Below are 21,789 nucleotides of genomic sequence, written 5' to 3'. Positions count from 1 at the left end.
CATGCTTCACTGCACTGCGCTCTGGGGAGGGGCAGGAAGTGGAGCCAGAGAAGGGAGGGGGGCCCTGGAGATCCCAGCTGCTGCAGACAGAGCACTGAGAGCAACAATGATTGGGTAGGAACCTCGGAGCAACAAATTAACCCCTTAGGGGCTATATGCACCCACCAGGCCACTGATTGGACAGCCCTATTTTATGTAATGGATGAGGGGACAAAAACATACTATGCTGTTAATGTAATCACAGAAAAAGTATAGTGAAAATTAAAGGGTTCATACTGTTAACTAATTTCTAGAAAAACAATATTGAAGCAGAAGTATAATGTTATCAAGCTGCCATCAATTGAATCTTTGATCAAAGATAATCCTCTGGCATCTCTAAACCAAAGACAGTCCCTCTCAAGCAGGGCACAAGTGGTACAGGCAGGCTGTGTGTGTGGCATGCAGGAGAGCAGGGAGGGGACAGCATTGGCAGGGCAGGAGGCAGAAAGCAAAGCAGCAAATCAGGCAAGGAACAGAGGGCCTGCTACCTGGTCTGGTAGATGGTGAATTTGGTCAGAGTAAGGAGGGGGTCCTGGGACTCAGTGGGGCCATGGATGGGGAATACATAAAAGAAAATGTGAGGGAAGAAGTAGATCCAAGAAGAGGTTCCTGAGGAGGTAATGCCGGGGCTGCAGCCTGGTGCATTCAAGGCAGATGTGTGCCAGGGTCTCCCTCTATTGAGAGAAGAGGCAGGTTTTGGGGATGCCTGTGAAGTGCACCAGATACACACCCATGGGGACGGCTCCATACAGGAGCTACTAGCCTAAATCCCCAGTGCCTCATGGGATTAGGACAGAATACAGGCTGGCCCACCAGGGACCTTCAACCTTGCCAAGGATGTCCCACTATTTTATATCCAGGCAGGATGCAATATGACAGGATGTTGGAGCATGTGGAGCATAAGCATGGAGAGCTGGCAGGGCTGGGATGTTTGGAAGCAGACAGGCAGGTATCCCCTAGCCAGCTGAGGTGGTATGATGCAGGGTACCATGGTGCTTGCTGAGGCAGGGGCCCATAACAAGCTCTGCAGGGCTGGGAGATACTGGTGGGTAGGGACTGCCGTTGCACAGGACCTCTTAAATGCAGATAATGACTAGATACTGTAGATACTGGGCTACACGGACCACTGGTCTTACCCAGTATGGCAGTTCTTATGTCACAGGCCTAGTTTAAACATATGAATTTGCCTCCTTTGGAAGGAGCAATTAAAAACCTTTCTATAAAGAGATACTGGTGAAATTATCTTAGAGTTATCAGGTGCTAATTCTAAGGAATGTTAGTTTGTGTTCAGATTAACAGGTACTATGGATCAGTCATATGTTAAGGGTTAATATCCTCTCTAATGTGCATTGCTCAGACCCATGCACTGCTCAGCATGGCTAGGGTCTCCAAGTCAGCTCCAAGCCTACCCCACTTGCCAGCTCTCTAGCCACAATTTAGGCTGGGAAGGATCACCCCAGTGCACCCCATCACTCCCAGATCACCCGTCCACTCCTCCATCAGGCCTGCCACCCCAATCAGCCCAAGAGCAACAGCAGTGGTGGAGGGATTCCCCTTCTCTGCCTGCTCCCAGGCTCCCTGCAGCCCGAGGTCTCTGCAGACCATGGCTCCTGTGCACCCAGATCCAGCCCCTGCCAGGCCCCACAGCTACCCGGAAGCCCCTCGCCCCCTTCTGTTGCTGGGCTCAGAAGGGGCTGGATCTGTGTGTGCATAGGGGCCATAGTCTGCAGAGACCCCAGGAGCAGGTAAGGAAGGGGAACACCCCCATTGCTACCTCTTCTACTGTCTGGCTGATCAGGGCAACAGGGTAGTGATCTGAGGGTAAAGGAGCTGATAGGGCTGCAGGGGGAAATTTGAAGGTGGAAACGATGATTCAGGGGTTGTGGGGGTGATTCAGATGGCAGCAGCCCAACAGCTCTCTGCTCACCCACTCTCCCCCCTGCCTCCTCCCTCTTTCCCCTTCCACTCCTGACCTCCATTCCATCTTTCCCATGTCCCCCTTCCCCTGGCTTCCCTACCCCACTTTACTCCTTTTCCCTTCCTCTCCACTCACCTGTGGCCCAGCTGTTCCCAGCTGTCAGTCCAGGGCCATAGAGTCTTGGGTGTTAGCTAGTCCACCTGGAAACAGTGCCTCCTGGGATACCAGTAGGAGGACTACAAAGTGGTGGTTTTATCTCAGGTGAACACCCAAAAGTTAACTTAACTTGAGCTAGACAGAACAGCTCAAAGATAATCCATGCCAGAAGTGGTGTAACATTAAGGTACCTAGAGCCTAGAGGACAATCAGTACTTGTTAATGGGCCTAAATGTATGATCCTTGAAGTCTGATGTGCTCTTAACATGCTCTAACTGTAATGTGTAATCTCACCCTAAAATGGGTAGATTAATAGGTATCCTGATTAAAGGAGTTAGTAGACTGATTGGCAAGCTCTGCAATTATTAATGACAAAATAAAACAGGAGGAAAAAAGAGAGCGAGAGAGCCATCAGACAGGAAGAGATGCAGTTATTTAGCCCTAAAATGAACCAGACAGACAAAGCTCCTTTTGGCACAGAACGGATTGGACAGGCAGTCTGAGAAACTACAAGCAGGGAAAAAGGTTTGCTACTGTTTGTTTCCACTATGGTCAGGGAAAGAGAATTGTGTGGGTATTCATTGTACAAAACAAAAACATCAATGAATACACCATGCTTGGAGAACCTGTTTTCCTGTTAAAAAAAACAATCCTGCCATGACCTAAATTCTGCTTAGCTGCATAGGCCAAAGTGACAAAAGCATCCAGACATAAGATGATGGGCATGTACATGACTACTTCTTGACAAATCCATGACTTTTAGGATATTTCATTAAAAAGAATCTTTGCTTTTGTCATTCCAGGACACCTAATTAGGATAAAACTCTTGGTGAATATTTTATATTTAAATGTGGTTCCATTTTTCAGTTTCTAGAGCCTGGGATTTTAAGGTGGAATAAACGTACATGTGTGTGTGTGTACATGCATGCATGCACGCATGCATTTTAAGTTTTCTTCCTTTTAACTGCAATGAGACTTCTGAACTTTTTCTGCTAACCACTTCAGTACAAGGAAGAAGAAATGTCAGGCAACATAGTGTAATGAAACCTACCTGCCTTGCCTCTACAAACCACAAGCTCTTAGCTATGCAATAGTGATTAGCCCTATCAAGTTCAATGGGACAACTATGTGTATAAAGTTAAGCATATGAGTAAGTGTTTACAAGATCACTGCCAAAGTTAAAAATAAGTTAGTTAATAGGAACTTTATAATAGAACTGATCCTTTCCTCATTGAAGTCTTTTTTTTAAAATGGAATTCTTACCATTGACTTCACCAGGGAAAAGGACTAGGTTCTGTTGATTTATTTTAAGACATTACCTAGCGCACTTTAAACAGACTATAGAGGTCTGTTCTGAGTCCAGTACTATGCAACATTTTCATTAACAACTTGGATGGTGAAATAGAGAATATACATCAACCAGGGAGGGATTACAAGTGCTTTGAAACATGGGATTCAAATTTAAGATGATCTTGAAAAAGTACAGAAATGGTAGAAATTAAGGTAGATGAAATTCACTAAAGACAAGTGCAAAGAACTACATGAAGGAAGAAAAAATGAAATAGCCGTTTATTCACTATTTTGTGTAAGTCAAAGTACTTCAGAAGAGGATGTGGTGCTTACAGGATGCAGTTCAACAAAGGCAAGTGCAAAGTGCTGCACCTAGGGAGAAGGAATCACCAACACACTTACAGGTTGGGGGAGGACCCTCTCAGCAGTACAGCAACGGAAAGGGATCTCGGAGTCATTGCTGACACCAAGATGAACATGAGTCGTCAATGTGACGAAATGTTCAGTAAAGCTAACTGTGCTTTATCATGCATTAGCAGGTGAATGACAAACAGGTCCAGGAAGGTGATACTTCCCCTCTATGCAGCACTGGTCAGGCCATAATTGGAGTACTGCATCCAGTTTTGGGCACCACACTTCAAGAGGGTTGTGGACAACTTTAAGAGGGTTCAGAGGAGGGCCACTCATATGGTTAGGGGCTTGAAGGCAAAACCCTACAAGGAGAGATTGAGGGACCTGGATCTCTTCAGCCCCTGCAAGAGAAGGCTGAGAAGTGTTCTTGTGGCTGCCTACAAATTTATCAGGGGGTAGGGGGAGGGGGCAGCAAGGAATAGGAGATGCTCTTTTTTACCAGGGCACCCCTTGTAGTAACTAGGAACAAAAGCCACATGAAGGAGAGCAGATTTAGATTAGACATCAGCAAAAACTTATTTACAGTAAGGGTTGCCAGAATCTGGAATGGGCTTCCAAGGGAGATGGTGCTCTCCCTTACCTTGGGGGTCTTTAAGAGGAGGCTAGACATACACCTGGCTGGGGTCATCTGACCCCAGTGCTCTTTCTGCCCATGGCAGGGTGTCGGACTCAATTTAGTGAGGTCCCTTCCAACCCAAACATCTATGAATCTATAGTGGACTGCAAACTGAATAGTAATCAGTAATATGTGGAGCTTTGTTACTGCTCTTGATTTTACATGGACGACCAACCTGGTGATGAGTAAAGGTATAAGACGGATAGATTAAGATAAGATAACCACATTTTCTTTTACAATTCTTCAAAATGTAATTACTATTAGTGCAAAGTACCTAATATACCAAACTCTTTAGGAAAGCATTGTGGCTCAGACCCCTCTCTCATATCTATTATTGAAATGCCATGCAATACTTCAATTTTAGGGGTGACCAGTGTGGAAAAAATGAGGATGTATTTAAAAAGTGTGCAAAAAAGGAAATTCCAGCAATAGGGAGTTTCAATATTTTAAAACCAACTAACTCTTTCTGTTAGTAGTAGTAATACGGTACTTAAAAATTTAATTCAAAGTTTTGCATGCTAGTTATATTTCTGGAGAGAATTGATATAGCCCAGAAACAGTCCATAAGAATAATAGTATAAGTAAAACTCTGTAAGATGTTCTACTACAGTGGTAAATATATAATATACAGGTGGTAAATATATAATATACAAACAAAAACTGTATTCATAGAACATTAGGGTTATAAAGATAGGCACTCAGAAGTCAGGAAATACCACAAACAAGATTGTTTGGGCAAACTTAAATGTATCTATTGTACATATATATTTTGCGAGTCTTTAATTAGATGATCACACGCTATTTTTTCACAGGATTCTTCTGCCGCTCAGTGCACTATGGGAACGTTTGCTGACTGGGTAGATATATAGTATAATCCTAAGCATTCACCCCAGCCTTAAGAAGGCTGGAGGGCCAGTTGCTCCCCTCCTGCTGTAGATGGGGAGATGACAAGGAGTCATAACTCCCTGCTTCTTCCTAAAACCATGCAGTCCCTGGTTTTGGTAATAGGCAAGGGGCTTTGCTGATGCCTACTGCCTTTCTCTTGCCATCCCTACCACCTGGCTGAGGCTCAGGGCATCAATGTAAGAGCTGGCAGCCACGAGCAGGCTCTGGAAACGTCTTCCCAACCTGACTCCTGTCTCCCCCTTGCTATCCCACCATGAAGTTGAGTGCCATGGTAGAGATTTAAAGGCAGGGCTCTCAGCACCAGCTTTTAAATTGCTGCCCCACTGCTCAGCAGGGTGGCAAGGGGAAACTGGGAATCAAGAGCCAAGCTGAGGAAAACCTCTGCATACCCAGTTCCTGACTCCTTCAGCTTTTAACCTGCTGCCCCCGTCATTCGACCAGTGGGGCTGGGAGCCAGGCATTCAGCTTTCCCCAGTGCAGCTTCTGGCATAAGGAAGACCACTGTGCCTAACCACCATAATGAAATCCTCTTCCCTTCCTCCCACGTGCTCTGTACTGCTTTGGGTCAGCCTGGAGCTGCGAGGAGCAGGGGAGACTGCCATGCCCCTACTGCAGGACTCCAGGAGCCTTGCTACAGGTCAGCCTGCAGGATGCAAGAAGCAGGGCTATTCTCCTGCAGGAGAAAACAGGGAAGGTTCCCAACCATGGAAGTATGTCTCCATTCTGCCAATTAGCTGATTGGAAGGATGGGATGGGGGGCATTCTTCTAGGGCAAGAACCCTTCCAGGGCTGTGTGGCAGCTGCTGCTTTTCAGACGGACCCTTTCCTAAGCAGGGGAGAGGGCAGGCTATCAAGTGATAGGCTCCCCTAAGGGCAAGGGTGGCCCAGAGAGTGCCCCCTGGCTGGGCTATTTTTCTACTGGAATAAATTTCCTCCGATAGAAATTAATGTGTGTACACACAGGTACTACATCTAACCTCTTGCAGAAGAGCCAATTCTCTTCCACAAGAAATCTCTTAAAGAATCCCACTTCTCTCAGCACAATGGATGGTCTGTACATGGCCACGGTTAGTTAAGAAGGGATCATTATCACTCTTCTACAAATTAAGAAGAAAGGACAAAAGGATTAAAATTAAAGATGCCCATGGATTTTGGGTGCCTGATTTGAATGGCCAGCAGTTAGGATAGTATTTACTAGTCAGGTTAGGCATCTGATTTTATCTGATGTATAACAATTCATAGCACTTTATGTTCTGAGCAGATTTCCCATTGACAAGTAAATGGCCTGCAAATCTGGCTCCAAGTACTGTTACTTGGGCATTCAAAAATAAGAAAACATTGATAATCATCTGTGAAAAAATCTGGTTTAAATGAATTTTAATGCAGCTATTTAGTGTACAGTCTCTTTAAAAAGTATTTTTAAAAGAGTAAACATAACACAAATTCTATCATATGGGACCACCTAGACCCCACTCACCCTCACCAACAGTATTGGTACCCTTAGATCCACACAGACCTCTGCTACTATGTCTGACAGAATTATTATTATTATTTTTTTTAATCAACAGTAACTTCTGTAATGGTACTATTAGAATTTTTTTAGACACACATTTTGTAAGTGGGTTTCACAGATGTTTGATGATAACAAGGGAATGCTGAGACTCAGAACTCCTGAGTTCAGTGCCAGATACCATAGTGGTGTGTGTTTTCAAGGTTGAATCCCCCTTCAACCTGTACCAAATCTGATTCCTTTTACCTTTGTTCCCTCTAACCCTATTCCAATCCTCTTCCCTTACCCAACTCCTGTCTTGGTCTTCCTCACAAGCTCCTCTCTAGAACTTGCTAGGAATTTCTACCAAAAACAGTTTTCATTGCAAATGCTGTTTTTGCCACCCAAATCTTACTCAACATGCCGAGTTTGATAAAATTATCCTCGAGTAAGGCATTGTGGCTCCATAACAAAAATTCTGCTAGGAAAACAAGACACTACACCAGAATATCCAAGAGCTTGCCATTAGGGGAAGCTTGCCATGTGAGAAACAGGTTCAAATAATCTATATTTCATCACATTTGGGATTAGGGCGTTGAACTAGACTGTCACACATTCTAGGTGAATGGTCTAACCACTGAGCAACAGCTTACTTCTTTTCCTCTGCCATCTTCCTTTCTACTCCTGAAAAGTGTATTATTTTATGTATGGAAGTAGAACAGTTTCAACTGAAGAGATCAAAATAAACCCACCCAGAAGACCTGGTAGCTTGGAGATTAGGTTACTAGGAGATATGGGTTCTGTCTATTCTAGACTAGACAGACCCAAAGCTACAGCATCCTGACTCAGTGCCAGAACGTCCTGGGGTACCCCCGCCCTTAGGGCAGCCCCTTAATTGACATTATTTCCCTGTCTGGGAAGGCAGGTTGTCAAGTGGACTATGTCCTATTTTGAACAAAATAGGTCTATTACCCATTTTGGAGTGAGAGTCTCTCTCTTTTTTGGTTAGCTACAAAAAGTCTGTTTCATCCCAGTTTGGAATACACAAATTTCTGAAATCCCTGAAAGCTGTTTTTCCCCACTTCTACTCCTTGCCCTTCTGTATCCAAAACAGCCTACTTCCTCCCTTCCATAGTACTGTAGTTATGAGTATTGGGGTCATTACAATAAAAAGGAGAGCATCCTCTTGTTTTTGGTTACATTGTCCAATTCCACAGTGGTCCCAGGCTCTGAGAAAAGTTCATACCAGTGGTCCCAGACTAGCATGCTCAGCGCATCCTTACAAGCATGGGAATAATGCATGTGCAGTGTGATTAGAAAGTAAAAAATAACCTTGTGCACTTGCTCTGTAAAGATGAACTCTTCAAACAATTATTCCACCAGTTTTCTATTTGAGCAAGTACATAGTGTAATGTTCAGAGGCTTAAAATTTAGGGTGAATTTCTACAAGGATGGCAAAATGCACTGCCATGAGGGTATCATCCTTGCAAATTTTCAAGTCCCTTCACCCAGTCCTGGAGAGCTTACATCTTCTCAAAGAAACAGTTGTAAGATTCAGAAAAATACTGAAAAAATAGAGGAAAACATGTTGAGAAAAACAACACGTTTTTCTCTAAAATTATTCTCTAAAATGCATGATTTGTCTTCCTAATATGTTCTAAAAATTTCAGCCCAAATTATATGCTTGGCACAGAACACTTCACCCTAACTAGCTAAAGACTGGCAACATTATAAGCAACTAGAAACGGGGTCTTAGAATGGAAAGTATTAGCAATCTTAACTACAGGAGTCACAAACAGTACTTAGTATAATTTAAATGTTACACAGTACCTCCTATTAACCTACACTTAAGAAATTATATTGTCTTATATTTTTACCTGAAATTCTCCTTTGGATGAGTTTTTTGTTATAAACTAAACAAAAATTCTAACAAGCAGATTTTATAGCCCATCATAGACTAGACTCTACCATCCTTCTGCATATATGGAAAAGCTACTCATAGAGAAAATGTCTACTCAAAGAACCACTAAGTAGAATGGCAGAAATTGGCCCAATATAAGCAAATTGTTCTTGCTTTGATATCAGATACCTTATACTGAAAAACCAAAAATAACAACAAAAATGACATACCATTTGACTTATAAGAAGTTTAAAATGGATCCTGCTAACAGATAAACAGTTAACTGCAATAAATTAGCTATTTAAACAGCAGTGATAAACTAAGATAACAAGTACAAACATACCTTGCCCTTGAGGAACTCCATAAAACTCAGCAGCTATCCTTGCTGCCTCCTTACGGTTCCCTTTTACAATGTAGAAATGACTTAGTATGGCAAGGCTGATTTTAACAAAAAGTTTAAAACAAAAAAGTGAAAGTATAGTAAAGTATACATTGGATAGTTGCTGGGCAAAGGGACGACTTTCCTCTATGACGGTCATTGCTGCAGCAGACTCTTTGTCAGCACTTCGGTACTGCTTTCAAATGCTCTGATAAGATCATATGGCTCCAGCCAGGCATTCTCAGGAACAGCTGGTCCTGCGGAAAAAAAATATCAGCTGGTCATGATGCCTGGTGCTCAAAATATGAGGATTATTTATACTGTACATAGTATTGAGTTCACTACAGCTCCTGCTGGTCTGATGATATTCAACTGGAGCAGGCTGTCCACTACCACAATTTCCAAGGTTCTAGATTATAAAATTCTTCCTTTTAAAAGGTCTGTTTAATTTCACAGTGGTATTTTTATTTTGTCGTCTTCTTTCTATTTTTAATCATTTAAAAAGATGCCACTGAAAGTATCATTGTAAAAATATTTTATTCCGCTCACTGCTGCTAACAAAAAACAGCTGTTTATATGTATGAAAGTGAAATGATTTCTTTCCTGAGGTATGTTCTCCCTGCTACTTGGGTATATTTGTTTATTTATGTAAGATCTCTTTTTAAACTGTCATTTTAGATTTGCTAACATATGAAGGGCCCAAGCACTAAAGCATTTTTCCTTAAACACAGCAATCTTGCTATAGCTCTTGAAAAACAAATTTGGGCAAACTTGGGACATGCCAGTTTTAAGTCTCTCTCTAATTCAGGGATGAATGGAATAGTGGTTATCAGCATGGTTTACATAATTGTTATCTGGAATAATATCAAACAGCTAACAAAAGCAAATCCCATGTCATTTTTTTAGTGAAGATCTGCCGCTCAGAATATTTAAAATTACAACGAAAAAACAATGGTAAACATATAAGAAGGAAAAATCTTTAATACCTTTATGATGCAAATTTATTCTGCTGTGTCATGTTACCTTGTAGCTACGATATGGCAAGGTTTACTTGCCAGTTTTGCTTGCCCAGTTTTGGATATTGGAATGTGAAATTCTCAGTATCTTCAGAGGGAACTGATTTGCTCATCTACTGTAAACCAATTACAACGATCAGCAGTTATTCACAAGTAATTCCATTACTGTGAGTAACTGCTCATGAGTAAGTGCATGGTTCACAAACTGATATAAACTAAAGAGCAGCCAATAGAGCACAATCCTTTTAAGTGAGAGACAACCCCAAAAATAACAGGCCAGGACAGAATATCAGATGATATTATTCTACTTTCTTGATATATCTTTTGAAGTAAAAAGAAATTAATTCAACTGTGGTTTGGTGATGTACCCAAATGTACACCACTTTAATCTTAAACCAAACATCTTTTTTCCCTACTAGTTAGTTTAACAAAGACAAACAATATAGAATTTTGTATGAATTTAGAATATTCGCAAATGTCCACTAGGGGTTGAACATGATCTAAAGGCTCTTAGAGCTCAGTGGAATAACTTAAACTGACATTAATAAACTTTGGATCAGGCTCGGAGTCAAAATTGTCAAGCTTTTCCACTTATGATTCCAAATAGATTTGAATTCCTATTTCTAAAAAAAATATGGAAAAATTGTTAATCTTATATCATTCAGCTCCCTGACTCATCTTTTTGGCCCCCTCTACACGTGTCAGTAAAGGTGAAATTGTGGGATCATGCATTAGATCCAATCGCGCCTTATTGTCAGTGTAGGGGGAGATCAGGCTCTCCTTGCATTGGCAAGAAGCAGGCTCCCACAGCCTCCTTTGCTGAGGGGGCTTGAGATCATAGGGGCCAAATGCAGCCAGGACCAAAAGATCCATCAGGTGTGGGGACTCTCAGTCCCGGCTGTGTGTGTGGGCCTGGGGGTTTCATGCATCCTCAAGACTTGGACAGTGCAAATGCTGCAATCCCCCCAGGCCCAGGGGTTTCATACTGGCATGGTGCACCCCTGCAGCTAGGAACCCTGTTAGCTGATGGGACTTCCAGCTGAGGGGAGACCCTGCTACATATGCAAATTAAAAAGCTCAATAACTAACAGCTATAAAGTTAGTATACATTTTCAAGGTTTACCTTAATAGCTGGCTGGAGCTTTTTATCGTGTGATAAGTACATTGCATGTGTAGCTGGTCTTAAGGTAATTGCAGAATTTACCAGTTAATTGTGTGATACCTGTATCATGTAGAGGGGGACTTTGTGTTAAGGGGGGATGTCTATTTAAAAATAAATATCAAGCTCTTTCCTAATGATCAACTAAATTTTATTTAGTTTTTTATCTTGAGAAAAGCATAATTTTATTTGTTTCCTCTGAAGTGATTTGAATATATGCAAAAATCACAGGAAAAATTCAATGTACAAGTAATATATTTTTACAGTAATTTATATTATTCTGAGAAAGCCTCAGTTTTTTCATAAATTTCCTTTGAACAACTAGCTAGGATAAATACTACCTTCCTAATACTTAGGCTAGAGGTAGGGGTGAGTATTTAAGAAACTGCCAAATGAAAATCCTACTTTATATTTAGCATATTGTTATCTGACACTAAACTGACGTGGCATGTTTTCCGTAGGGATAAAAGTGCATTATGTTCCTAGCATGTATTGCCAATTTCCGTTTCAATCATTAATGAACAGAAATGATATTTTCCTTAGTGACACATCCAGTATTTGATATTTCATATTATTCTTATCACCTTTTCATGATCAGAAAAGCATTATCAGAAAGCAGGGGTGTAGGTTGTCTGCCTCTTATCAGATAGCATTAACTCATTCAAGTAATTAGTACACAGAATTCTTTGGTGATCCAATTCATTTCTGCTTTGCTAACTTACCATTCAAAATGATGAATTATCTTATAAAAAAGGTAACTTTCTTTTTGCAGAGGTTTCACTTAATATCATAAAGTTCCCAGGAATACGCACACTTCAACATCTACACTTCTCCCAAATTTTCAACCCTACAACAGTAGATTATTAGATAAACAACAACCCAATAACTACTAATTGTAGATGGAGGTAGTAGTGACATCTATTAGTTGATCCTTCTTTTGTAGGCCCTGTTTTCAATCGCTGATAGCTTTACCCAAACATAACTGTTACACTGAAATTTTCCATTCATGTTTCTGCTGACCAAAAAAACAGCAGCAATTTTAGAATTGTTTTCCTCGTGGTAAAAAATTCTGACCACTGTTTCACTGAACTATAGAACTTCCATACTGTAAAATGGGGATGGGCAAAATACAGCCCATAGGCTACATCCAGCCTGCCAAGGGATTTTATCTGGCCAGTGGCAGATTCCTCAGATCTGCCCAACACAGACCCAAGGGGCAGACCAGGCCATGCTGTATGAGGCTGGTCTCACTGCCCCGGGCACGCAGCACAGCTGGAGAGGCGCAGCAGCTGGACTCCTCTTTCTGTCAGCTCCAGCAGCAGCGGCTCCTTCTGAATGCTGCTGTCTGCCTCACCACCCCTGCTGGACTCGGCTCCATGCCGTCTGTCTGCTCCATACCCACTACTGTGGGAGTCAGAACTGTGAGCAGGCAGACAGGCGGGGTCACCACAGAGACCAGCCCAGGACCTATGCAGGCAGGGTGCACTCAGCTGGCCAGAGATGGGGCCACAGATGGGCAAGGAGTGGTGACTGGGAGTGGGACAGGAGGGTGGACCAGGGCTGGGATTGCAGGGCAGTGACAGTGCAAGGCCGGGCCCAGGCCAGAGCCGTGATCTGCTCCCAGGTCTAGTAATCTACCACTTACGGAGTTTTGGTGAGCTGTTGTGGGGTGGAGAGAGGGAGGAGGGTACTGATCTGGCCCATAACCACTCACCCAACTCCCTAAATGGCCCTTCAGCCAAATAATTGTCCACCCCTGCTGTAGAGGGAAGATTGGATGTCTCTCATGTCTAATAAAAATCCATCCCAAACTATAAATTATCTACAAATCTAGAATAATTTATAAGCCTCTGAAAGTGCATTTCACACATGCTCAATGGAGGTTTTATTACAAGGTGGCCACGTAATTCTCCAAAGACTGTCTGAATTAAACATGTGCCCCCCCCATACAACACCTACATGCCAACTGGACCGAACATGTTCCAGTTGCACTGAACATTCTCCATCTGCACAGAACAACTGACAGTGTCCATCCCACAGCTGCTGGAGCTATGCAGAATTGTCCCTATAACTACCCCTCTATGCTTCTGGCATTTGCTGTGGTGCAGGCACCAGGACTTTCCACTGCTTTAAGCACTTCCCTGCCCTGGTGCCCAAGCAGCATGGCAGAAGAAGTACTGATGTGAACACTGAGATTGAAATTGGTGGGATTGTTATATAGGGAGGGTAGGAACAAAGAAGAATAGAGATTAGGAGAGCAATTATGAGGTGAGAAGACCTTTTAGAAAGATGAAAGCAAGTGCAAGGATACTTTTCCTATCCTTCACAGATTTTACCTCTTTTTTGGTTTTGTTACTTGAGGAAGACCAAATCCTATGAGATGCTGAGAGCCTCAACTTAACAAAGGACCATTTTCTAACTCAAAATGAAATATTAGCTTTGACTAGTGATTTGTATTCATCAGCTATGTGGGATGTGACAACTGGTAGCACACATCATACTTATTTTGGTAGGTAATTGTAAGTTTTGCCATATCATTGATTCTAGGGACCTTTTTTGTTATAGATTGTTAAATAGTCCCGTATGTCTTTTTCTGGTGTTAAATATTAACTGTTCCCTTAACTTTTTAAACATATGTATGCTTTTATAGTAATACAAACACAACAACACTTTCATATGCTAGTCTTATTATTCCCTTTTCTAAATTTGCATCTTTTCTTTTCTCTCACTCAACTACATTGGGATTACGATACTTTTTGTTTTGTTTTTCTTTTAAACTCTGTGCCTGTATAGCACAACGTATGTTGTTGACACTAAGCAAATCAAGCAAAAATTGCCAAAATTGCTCATGTGCTCTTAGACTGAAAGTCAAGAAATAATCCCCGTGTTAAAGTATTCAAGCAGGTATTTAACTCTTTAAGTGTGTTTAAGAGCTATTCTGGAAGAGGGGCCCCACAGGGGAATGTCTATTTTGTTTTGAAAATGTCAGAAACATGAAGCATTTCCCATATTGCCTTTACTATTTCATATTTAGCATTTTTCCCTTAAGGTATAGTTTGGCTGAGATTTAAATTGTATTGTTACTCCATACATTTCAACAGGTTTAACAGTTCTACAGATTTATAGCATATGACAAATGTATACTCAAAAAACAAAAACTTGGGGAATTAGGCCGCCAGTAGAACAAAAGGACTATTATATGTACATCCAGCACTGGAAAAAAAAAAAACAGAACAGCTAAATTTGACCATGGGGCCTTTACACTAGTGAACAATCCGTTACAGCTCACTTTCTTTCCTACACGTCTTAATATTATGTCAATTCAATAGTTACCCAAACAATGCAGCTGGGCAGCACAAATCATCTCCAACATTACACCCCTTACTATAGTCTTTTAGACTGGTTTCTAATGATGTCATAGTTTGGACATGCTCCTGACTATAACACAGAGTATGCTATCTTGGACACAGTGTCCAGGGAGTGTGATCTCCCAGGAGACAGTCTGGTAAAACCAGCAGGCACTTCTGGGTAGCAGAACAGCAGTAGGCCAACCATGTTTCCTCTTACTATAAATAATTGTATATAAGCTTCTGTATGTAATAAAGAAGTTGTTTCACGTCACAAGCCTCCACATTAATTACACTGACCATCCAACTAGTTTGTTCAGATGAAATTCTTTCTTTCAAAATGTGACTTCATACAGTTCCTGCCAGTATAAAAACTGTTGCTAATTTGTTAGTTTTAAGATACCGATGTTCACTTGTGTATATAACTAAAAACAAAAAACAAAATTCATGGTTTTGACTAACAAATCCAGATCCCCAATTAATACAGTTATTTTCAGGAAGGATCTAGATATCCATTGTTATTCCCAGAAGGTATTAAAAATCTCCTCTCATTTTGAAATCATAATGTACTCAATTGTTTTAGTGGCTATCAAGTTCTAGATGCCAAACATCTTCAAATTTTAAAACACACACACACACTTCACAGTATTTTTAAGGATGTATCACTTCACATTTTGACCACTGAACAGCTGCCTGTCACATTAGTGATAGATTCCACCACAACTGCAAGTCTAATATCAGGCAATCCCTGCTATCAGCAGCACTGTCATATGAATAAGTTTGGTCTATTTAACAACTCAATCTAATCATTCATAACATCTTATATCATTAGTGCTGAATTTCTGTCTATACTAGGGAACTGAACCAGTTGTAATTGAATGGTTTGTACTGGCATAAACCAGGGGTTAACTGTATCTGCATCATCCACTCTAATTTATACTGAGAAACATTGTAGTTCTGGCCCAAGTACTATCCCAAACCATCTCAGACTCAGTGCTCTCCGGGAAGTTGTCCCAGTACAGTTCCCAGAAGTTGGGCATTCTTAGAAAATGTCATGGGTGAACTCATGCATGAGGGGACAAGAACCATTTCAAATAGCAGGCATGCACACTGGGACTGAAAAAGTTTAGGATAAGCATTCAAACTACACCATACTTAGGTCTACCAAGCCATTCTTAAACAGTGGATATTAACACATCTGTTAAGCATTTGGGGATTTTTTGTGAGTAGGTATGACTGAAAATTGTTTCAGAAAGGACAAATAGTTTATAGCGCTGCTGCTCACCCTTTTGGCCCCCTGGGCCAAATGAATAGGGTGAGAATGGTCCATGGGCCAGATTGAGCCCTGCACATCAGGATTGGGCCCTGGGGCCCAGCACCACCCCGTTCCACCCCTGCATGCCAGGACTAGTTCCTGGGGACCTGGCACTGTCCCCTCCCACCCCTGGGCACTAGGATTTATCCTTGAGGGACTGCTGTCACTCCCTCCCACAAGGATTGGGTCCTGGGTGCCTGGCACTGCATACCAAAATCAGGTCCCAGGGGTCTGGTGCTACCCCCTCCTAGGCAGGCCCCCAGGTACCAGAATTGGGCATTGTGGCCTGATGCTGCCCCTGCCTGGCCCTGCATACTGGTATTGGGCACCTGATCAAGAACACAGGGCCTGGGGATCTCCAAGGGTCCAGAAATTTGGTGGTGGGGGAGCAGTGTCACCACTTCCCTGACACCAAATTTCTGGACCCATGGGAAGTCCCACGGGCCAGATAACATGGAACCATTGGCTGGATCTGGCTTGCAGGCTGGGGATTGAGCACTCTGGTTTATAGGAAAGTACTATATAGGGTAGCTATGGCTTAAACCAAGGTGATCCAAGCTGTGGCCTGTAGGCTGCACATGGCCTGCAGGGCCAGTTGGCATGGCTCCAGAACTTAAGGGGTGAATCCCACTGCCACTCCTTGGACACTGCCAGATTTGGGGCCCTTGGTCACCACTGGCAAGCCAAGGTGAGAACAGGGGAAAATGGAGAGTCAGTAGTGGTGGTATTCACCCTCTGCATTCTAGAGCACCTTTAATGCCATGATTTTCATAGATTTCATAGACATTAGGGCTGAAAGGGACCTCGTAAGTTGATCGGGACTTTATCATTTTACGATTGGACTTTTCCTGTTAGTCACCCCTTGGATTGTTCTTTCAATCTGTCATAAAATTAGGTAATTTAATTTTACTCAAACAGCAGGTAATTTAAATTTACTCAAACAGATCAATGTTTAAACACTGAGTAGAGTTCTATTTACCTGCATTATGGTAGTACTCAATGACCTAAATCACAGGTATCATACTTACCCCAGGCCAGATCCAGACCACGGAGCTCCTCTTGAGTCAGACCTGTGGGGCCAGTGGCTACAGTGAGTATACCAGCTGTGGTGGCAAGCCAGGTGGCAACAGCAAACAGACCTGTGTCAGCATTACATTCACACACCCTCCTGCCACCAATGACTATGTCCAGCAGGGTTGAAGGGCCGTGAATTCTGTGATAGACCATGCCCCTCCTTGGACACCCTCCCTAGTGTCTGGTAGCCCACTTGGCCAAATTGTCAGATCCTGCCTGTGGGGCCAATGGCTGTTACCCCGGCCTAAATAAGATTCAAGATCTCTGCATTAGGCACCATATAAACATAAATAGATAAATAAAAGAATACCCATTCACTTTAAATGCTCTTCAGAAAGAGTATTACTGTCACTCTTTATAGGTGCTGAACAATAATGGGTCTTGCATCATATTTATTGAATACTTCTGCAATTTCACAATAACTTTCTGAACCCTACATGGATTGTGCAGTGTTGGGCTGAGTAGTTTCTGTCACATGGCTCAATTGCACATGACCAACATTTCTATCTCAGTCTTAATTACAGCTTTGGAAACACACCAATGGGTGAGCATTAGTAAAGAGATAATTTCTAAAATGAGATCTTCAGGACTTTCAAATATTTTTTGAGCCGTTACTCCTTTTTAGCCACCAAGAGCTTGGTCTCCAATCAACCCAGTGATATTCTACCCCAGGTGCAGGCAATTATTTCGGGCAGAGGGCTGCTTACCCAGTTCTGGCAGGCTGTCGAGGACCGCATGGGTAGCCCCGCCCCTTGACAGGTGCCCCCCTCCCCGGTCACCATCTTGGGACCAATATCCCAGGGCCAGCACCAGTGGGGCCCAAAGCGGGGTGTAGGCTGGCAGGGGTCTGTGGAGCCAGGCCGGGCTGCACCAGCAGGAAGAGGGGGGAGCTGGCCCAGCTCCATAGAGCCCCTGCCAACTGGGACCCCGCGGTCCTGCCACCCTGCTCTGGGTCCCGCCGGCACCTGCCCTGGGACACCAGTGTGGGTCCCATGTTCCCGCTGGCTTCCACACCCAGTCACACCCAGTGCCCCCCAGCCCCACGGTACAGTCAGGGGGCAGCACACAGCTCTGACCCCCTGCTCACCAGCAGGGAAGAAGCTGGTGCTGAGCGTGGGGAAAAGCAGCCCCTTGCCTGCCCCGTGGCCAGCACTTCCTGCTGCAGGCACTCGCAGCCCATGTGGGGCTGTCTGGAGCAGGCCCAGGCAGCCCCACGCAGGCTGCAAGTGGCTACAGTGTGGGGCGCTGGCCATAGGGCAAGTGAGGGGCTGCTTTTCCCCACGCTCAGCACCAGCTTGTAACACAGCCCTGCTGCCAGCCTGGGTCCGGGCTCACCTGTTGATGGCAGCAGCCGCAGGCCCCCCCCACTTGCCAGGAGAAAAGCGACCCCTCACCTGCTCCATGTCCAGTGCCCCATGCTGCAGCCACTCGCAGCCCACATGGGGCTGCCTGTGCCTACTCAGGACAGCCCAGCGCAGTGGCAGTAGGAAATGTCGGCCCTGGGGCGGAGGAGAGGCTGCTTTTCCCCACGCTCAGCACCAGCTCCTTCAATGCCCAGGGTCCTCCCTTCCCCTTGGCTGGGGCTTCCAGCTGGGGGGGGTGGCGCCAGGTGGGCCCTGCTGTTGTGGAAGCCCGCCGGGCTTCCCCTGGGTCCTACTGCCCTTGGTTCCTGTCATTTTTTACAGGAACCAAAGGCAGAAAATATTAATTTTCTAAATTTTTTAGGGGCCCTGCAGCCTGGATAGAATGGCCTCATGGACTGGATCTGGCCCGCGGACCGTATTTTGCCCACCCCTGTTCTACCCTACCAAGCAGCATTCTGAGCAGAGCACTTCAAGTAAATAATTAATCTCAAGCTTGTAACAATTATATGCATACATTTCTGTAAGATGTTCTTGGTTGTATAATTGCAGCTATAATTGTAAAATGTCTTTGTCATTGAAGGAATGTTTACATTGCACACTGTGGGCTAATTTCCCTTGTAATTTGCCTTTGCTCCCACAGCGACACTCTTTCTGGTACCAAAGCTGGCTTGGATAGCTCTACACTGCCCTGAACTGCGTTATGTGGAATAGACATACTCTGAGTCTGTATATACATCTGACATGTATTCTAATTCAATTTAAGATTCTTTTCTTTGACAACCAACAGAATTTTAAATACTCTCATGGGGATGTTGATTTTTTTTCTTTCCAAAATTATGATGATCAGCATCATATGATGATCCTGACAGATCCCAAATATAATGCTTTGGTTCACCTCAGGTGCAAAGATGATTTGATAGGAAAAGAGATGAAGACCTTCTAAATGCCTTGGCCCGTAACTCCATTTAATAATTCTCTGGCAACAGTTCTGTTTTGGTAATGATTCCTAGCCTAACGTAATCATTTGTAATCCTTATCTGGTTTATTAAGCAGAATTTTAAAATACTTAGGAAGCTGGTTTATTCTAAATGGACATTTCAACTTTTTTTTGTCTAGCAAGCAGCAGTCCCCTTCATGATTTTATTGAAATGTATTGTGCACAGAGAACTGCCATGTGAGATACGTTAGATTTCAACCTCCCTCATTTCTCTTCAATACCAGATGCTTCCAGCAAACTATAGAACCACCTCTTCATTTCTAATTTTGTATCCACCTCCTCCAATTTTCTGCTAGTTTGTTTTCCAGACAGAGAAAAGATGGCTTCATTTTCCCTATTTTTCCTAAAAAATTTGTCTATTTTAACACTATAATAAAGATCAAATTGGTGCTGGTAAGTGCCTTATCTTTATTTCCTGGCCCCAATTACAAGGGTAATGGCTAGACTTAAAAGATTATGCCTAAATCATATGGCAGAGGTCACTATCCACAGATTCCTGTGGCTGTTGTTAATATTCAAAAGTCTTTTTCCATCCACTAAGAATGGTATCAGTTAAGTAATCCAATCATAACAGATGCAGCAAAGCATTCTTTTCTTCAAGCTGAGATAACAGTCTCTAGTTAAAAGCCTTTGGTACTTTGACAAGAGACATAAAAATACATTGTGACAGAGAACCATGAATTGACTTCAGGAATGAGATAAAACCACAGCGAGGTGGATCAGTGAGACACAGGCTTCTTGCCATGGAATGCAAAGCACAATGAAGTGTGAAGGTCTCAGCTAAATCAGAGATGTATAAGATGACTTTACCTTACAAGGCTTTGTATGCCATGTAATGGGCAAAAGCAAATTAGCTCAGAGCCAAGAATGTGCTGCTTTTAGCTCCAAAATATTTAGAGCCAGTTTCTGAGCCAAGATCTTTTGGGGCCCCATCTCCAAATCTATGTATTATATCAATGGTGGTGAATGAGTAGTTATTGTAAAATGGAAAGTTGATCTGTAAATCAATAATTAAAAAAACACCCTAACACTTTAACACTTATTTACCTATAGAATTAAACACACTAAACTGCTTACAATTTTCAGTGCCACCAAACCCCACATCCTTCCAAAAGAAATCAAGTCTCTTGAACAACTACTTTTTTCCCCCCCGCAGGCTCCTTCCCTACCTGCTCAACATCCCTCCTATCAGCAGCTGAGGCACATTTGGTCCCTACCTCAAGTTAATTTAAGGGCTGATTAACAAACAGGGACTTATCAAAACGGTACTAACAATTTGAGTGCCTGCACTTAACATGGTGCAATGTTTTGCCAAGCCTCAGCTGCTTAGAAGTGTATCCCCTGTGTCTACTCAGACCAAAAGGTGAAAACAAAACTAAATCAATTTCTTCTTGAATGAAACAGGAATCAGTTTCCTTCAGTTTCATCTGATGAAATGGGTTGTCGCCTATGAAAGCTTAAGGCATTCTGAACAAGTCTGTCTCTAAGGCGCTACTCTGCCCCATCTTCTGCCTGACTAGACTAAGATGGCTAACTCTATCTACTCAGTGAGAAATTAAGTGAGGCTGAGAAGGAGCAGTTATGAACTGAAGAATCTGTAGGTATCCCAAGGAGAGGAAACTACTTGGCAACCAGCCTGCCCAAACAACAGGCAGGGAGTGAAGGGGAATCAGTTCAGAGGTACAGACCAAGAAACCAGAAAAAGGAAATACCATCTGAGCACCTTCTCTGCATGGGGACATTCTCTCTGAGCAACATCTTCCTCCCAAGTCACTTTAGTCAGACTGCTCTCCACCCCTCTAGCCCAATTACTCAACCTCTCAGGATAAGTGGGTGTTTCAAGAAGCACTAAGTACCTCACATTACTCTAGCTTGAAGATGGGCTCCAAAATATTTTTTTATCTCCAAAAATTCTCCAGATATGTTTGTCTGAGTTATTATATTAAATAATTGGAGTCACTCAAAGTAGGAGGTCTTGTTTAGGTGCCAATATTCTAACATTAAGATTTGGCACCACAATTTGCATTCTTTTTTGCAAATCCATTGTACAGAACAATTTTACATTCATAACAAAACAGTCAACAACTTGCCTAGAATGAAATATTCTTTAATACTTAACCATAGAAAGATCATGGTTGATCTTGTTTTCTGCCATTCAAATGCTTTCGTCCTCTTCTGGATTTTGCCAGGTTTATTTCAATGGGATAAAGGCTGTTCAGTGCTTCTCTCTAGTAAAGAAGTAAAAGATCAAAGTTGAGCACATTTTTCATTTTCTTTAATTCTGTTTTCAAGTGATTTTTTTTTTTTTTTTTAAACTTTAAGGTCCTGTCTACACTACCACCAAAACACTGCTCTTGACGGCAGGAAACAAATGTGGTAGCTGGAAAGGTATGATATCTTTTATTCCAGCCCT

At 42.8% G+C, this 21,789-nt stretch overlaps 1 protein-coding gene across 4 annotated transcripts in view; it reads right to left on the bottom strand.

The window, feature by feature from the left end:
* The window catches only part of ASB5 (ankyrin repeat and SOCS box containing 5), a 68,347-nt gene that overhangs the window by 42,543 nt on the left and 4,015 nt on the right, over positions 1–21,789 (bottom strand). For 3 of the 4 annotated variants that reach the window (XM_019481363.1, XM_059721857.1, XM_006275365.4), the window contains 2 exons: positions 21,496–21,604; positions 9,069–9,361 (listed from right to left, as the gene is read on the bottom strand). In XM_019481363.1, the coding sequence (XP_019336908.1) occupies positions 9,069–9,264 (196 nt within the window). In that variant the 5' untranslated portion in view covers positions 9,265–9,361; positions 21,496–21,604. Of the gene's footprint in view, positions 1–9,068; positions 9,362–16,969; positions 17,012–21,495; positions 21,605–21,789 lie in introns of all 4 variants that reach the window. The other variant, XM_019481362.2, reaches the window with a different exon arrangement.

This window comes from Alligator mississippiensis, chromosome 2, assembly GCF_030867095.1.
Source record: "Alligator mississippiensis isolate rAllMis1 chromosome 2, rAllMis1, whole genome shotgun sequence".
NCBI lineage: Eukaryota > Metazoa > Chordata > Crocodylia > Alligatoridae > Alligator > Alligator mississippiensis.
The sequence above is the reverse complement of the archived record's forward strand: the minus strand, read 5'-3'. Positions and strand labels throughout refer to the sequence as shown.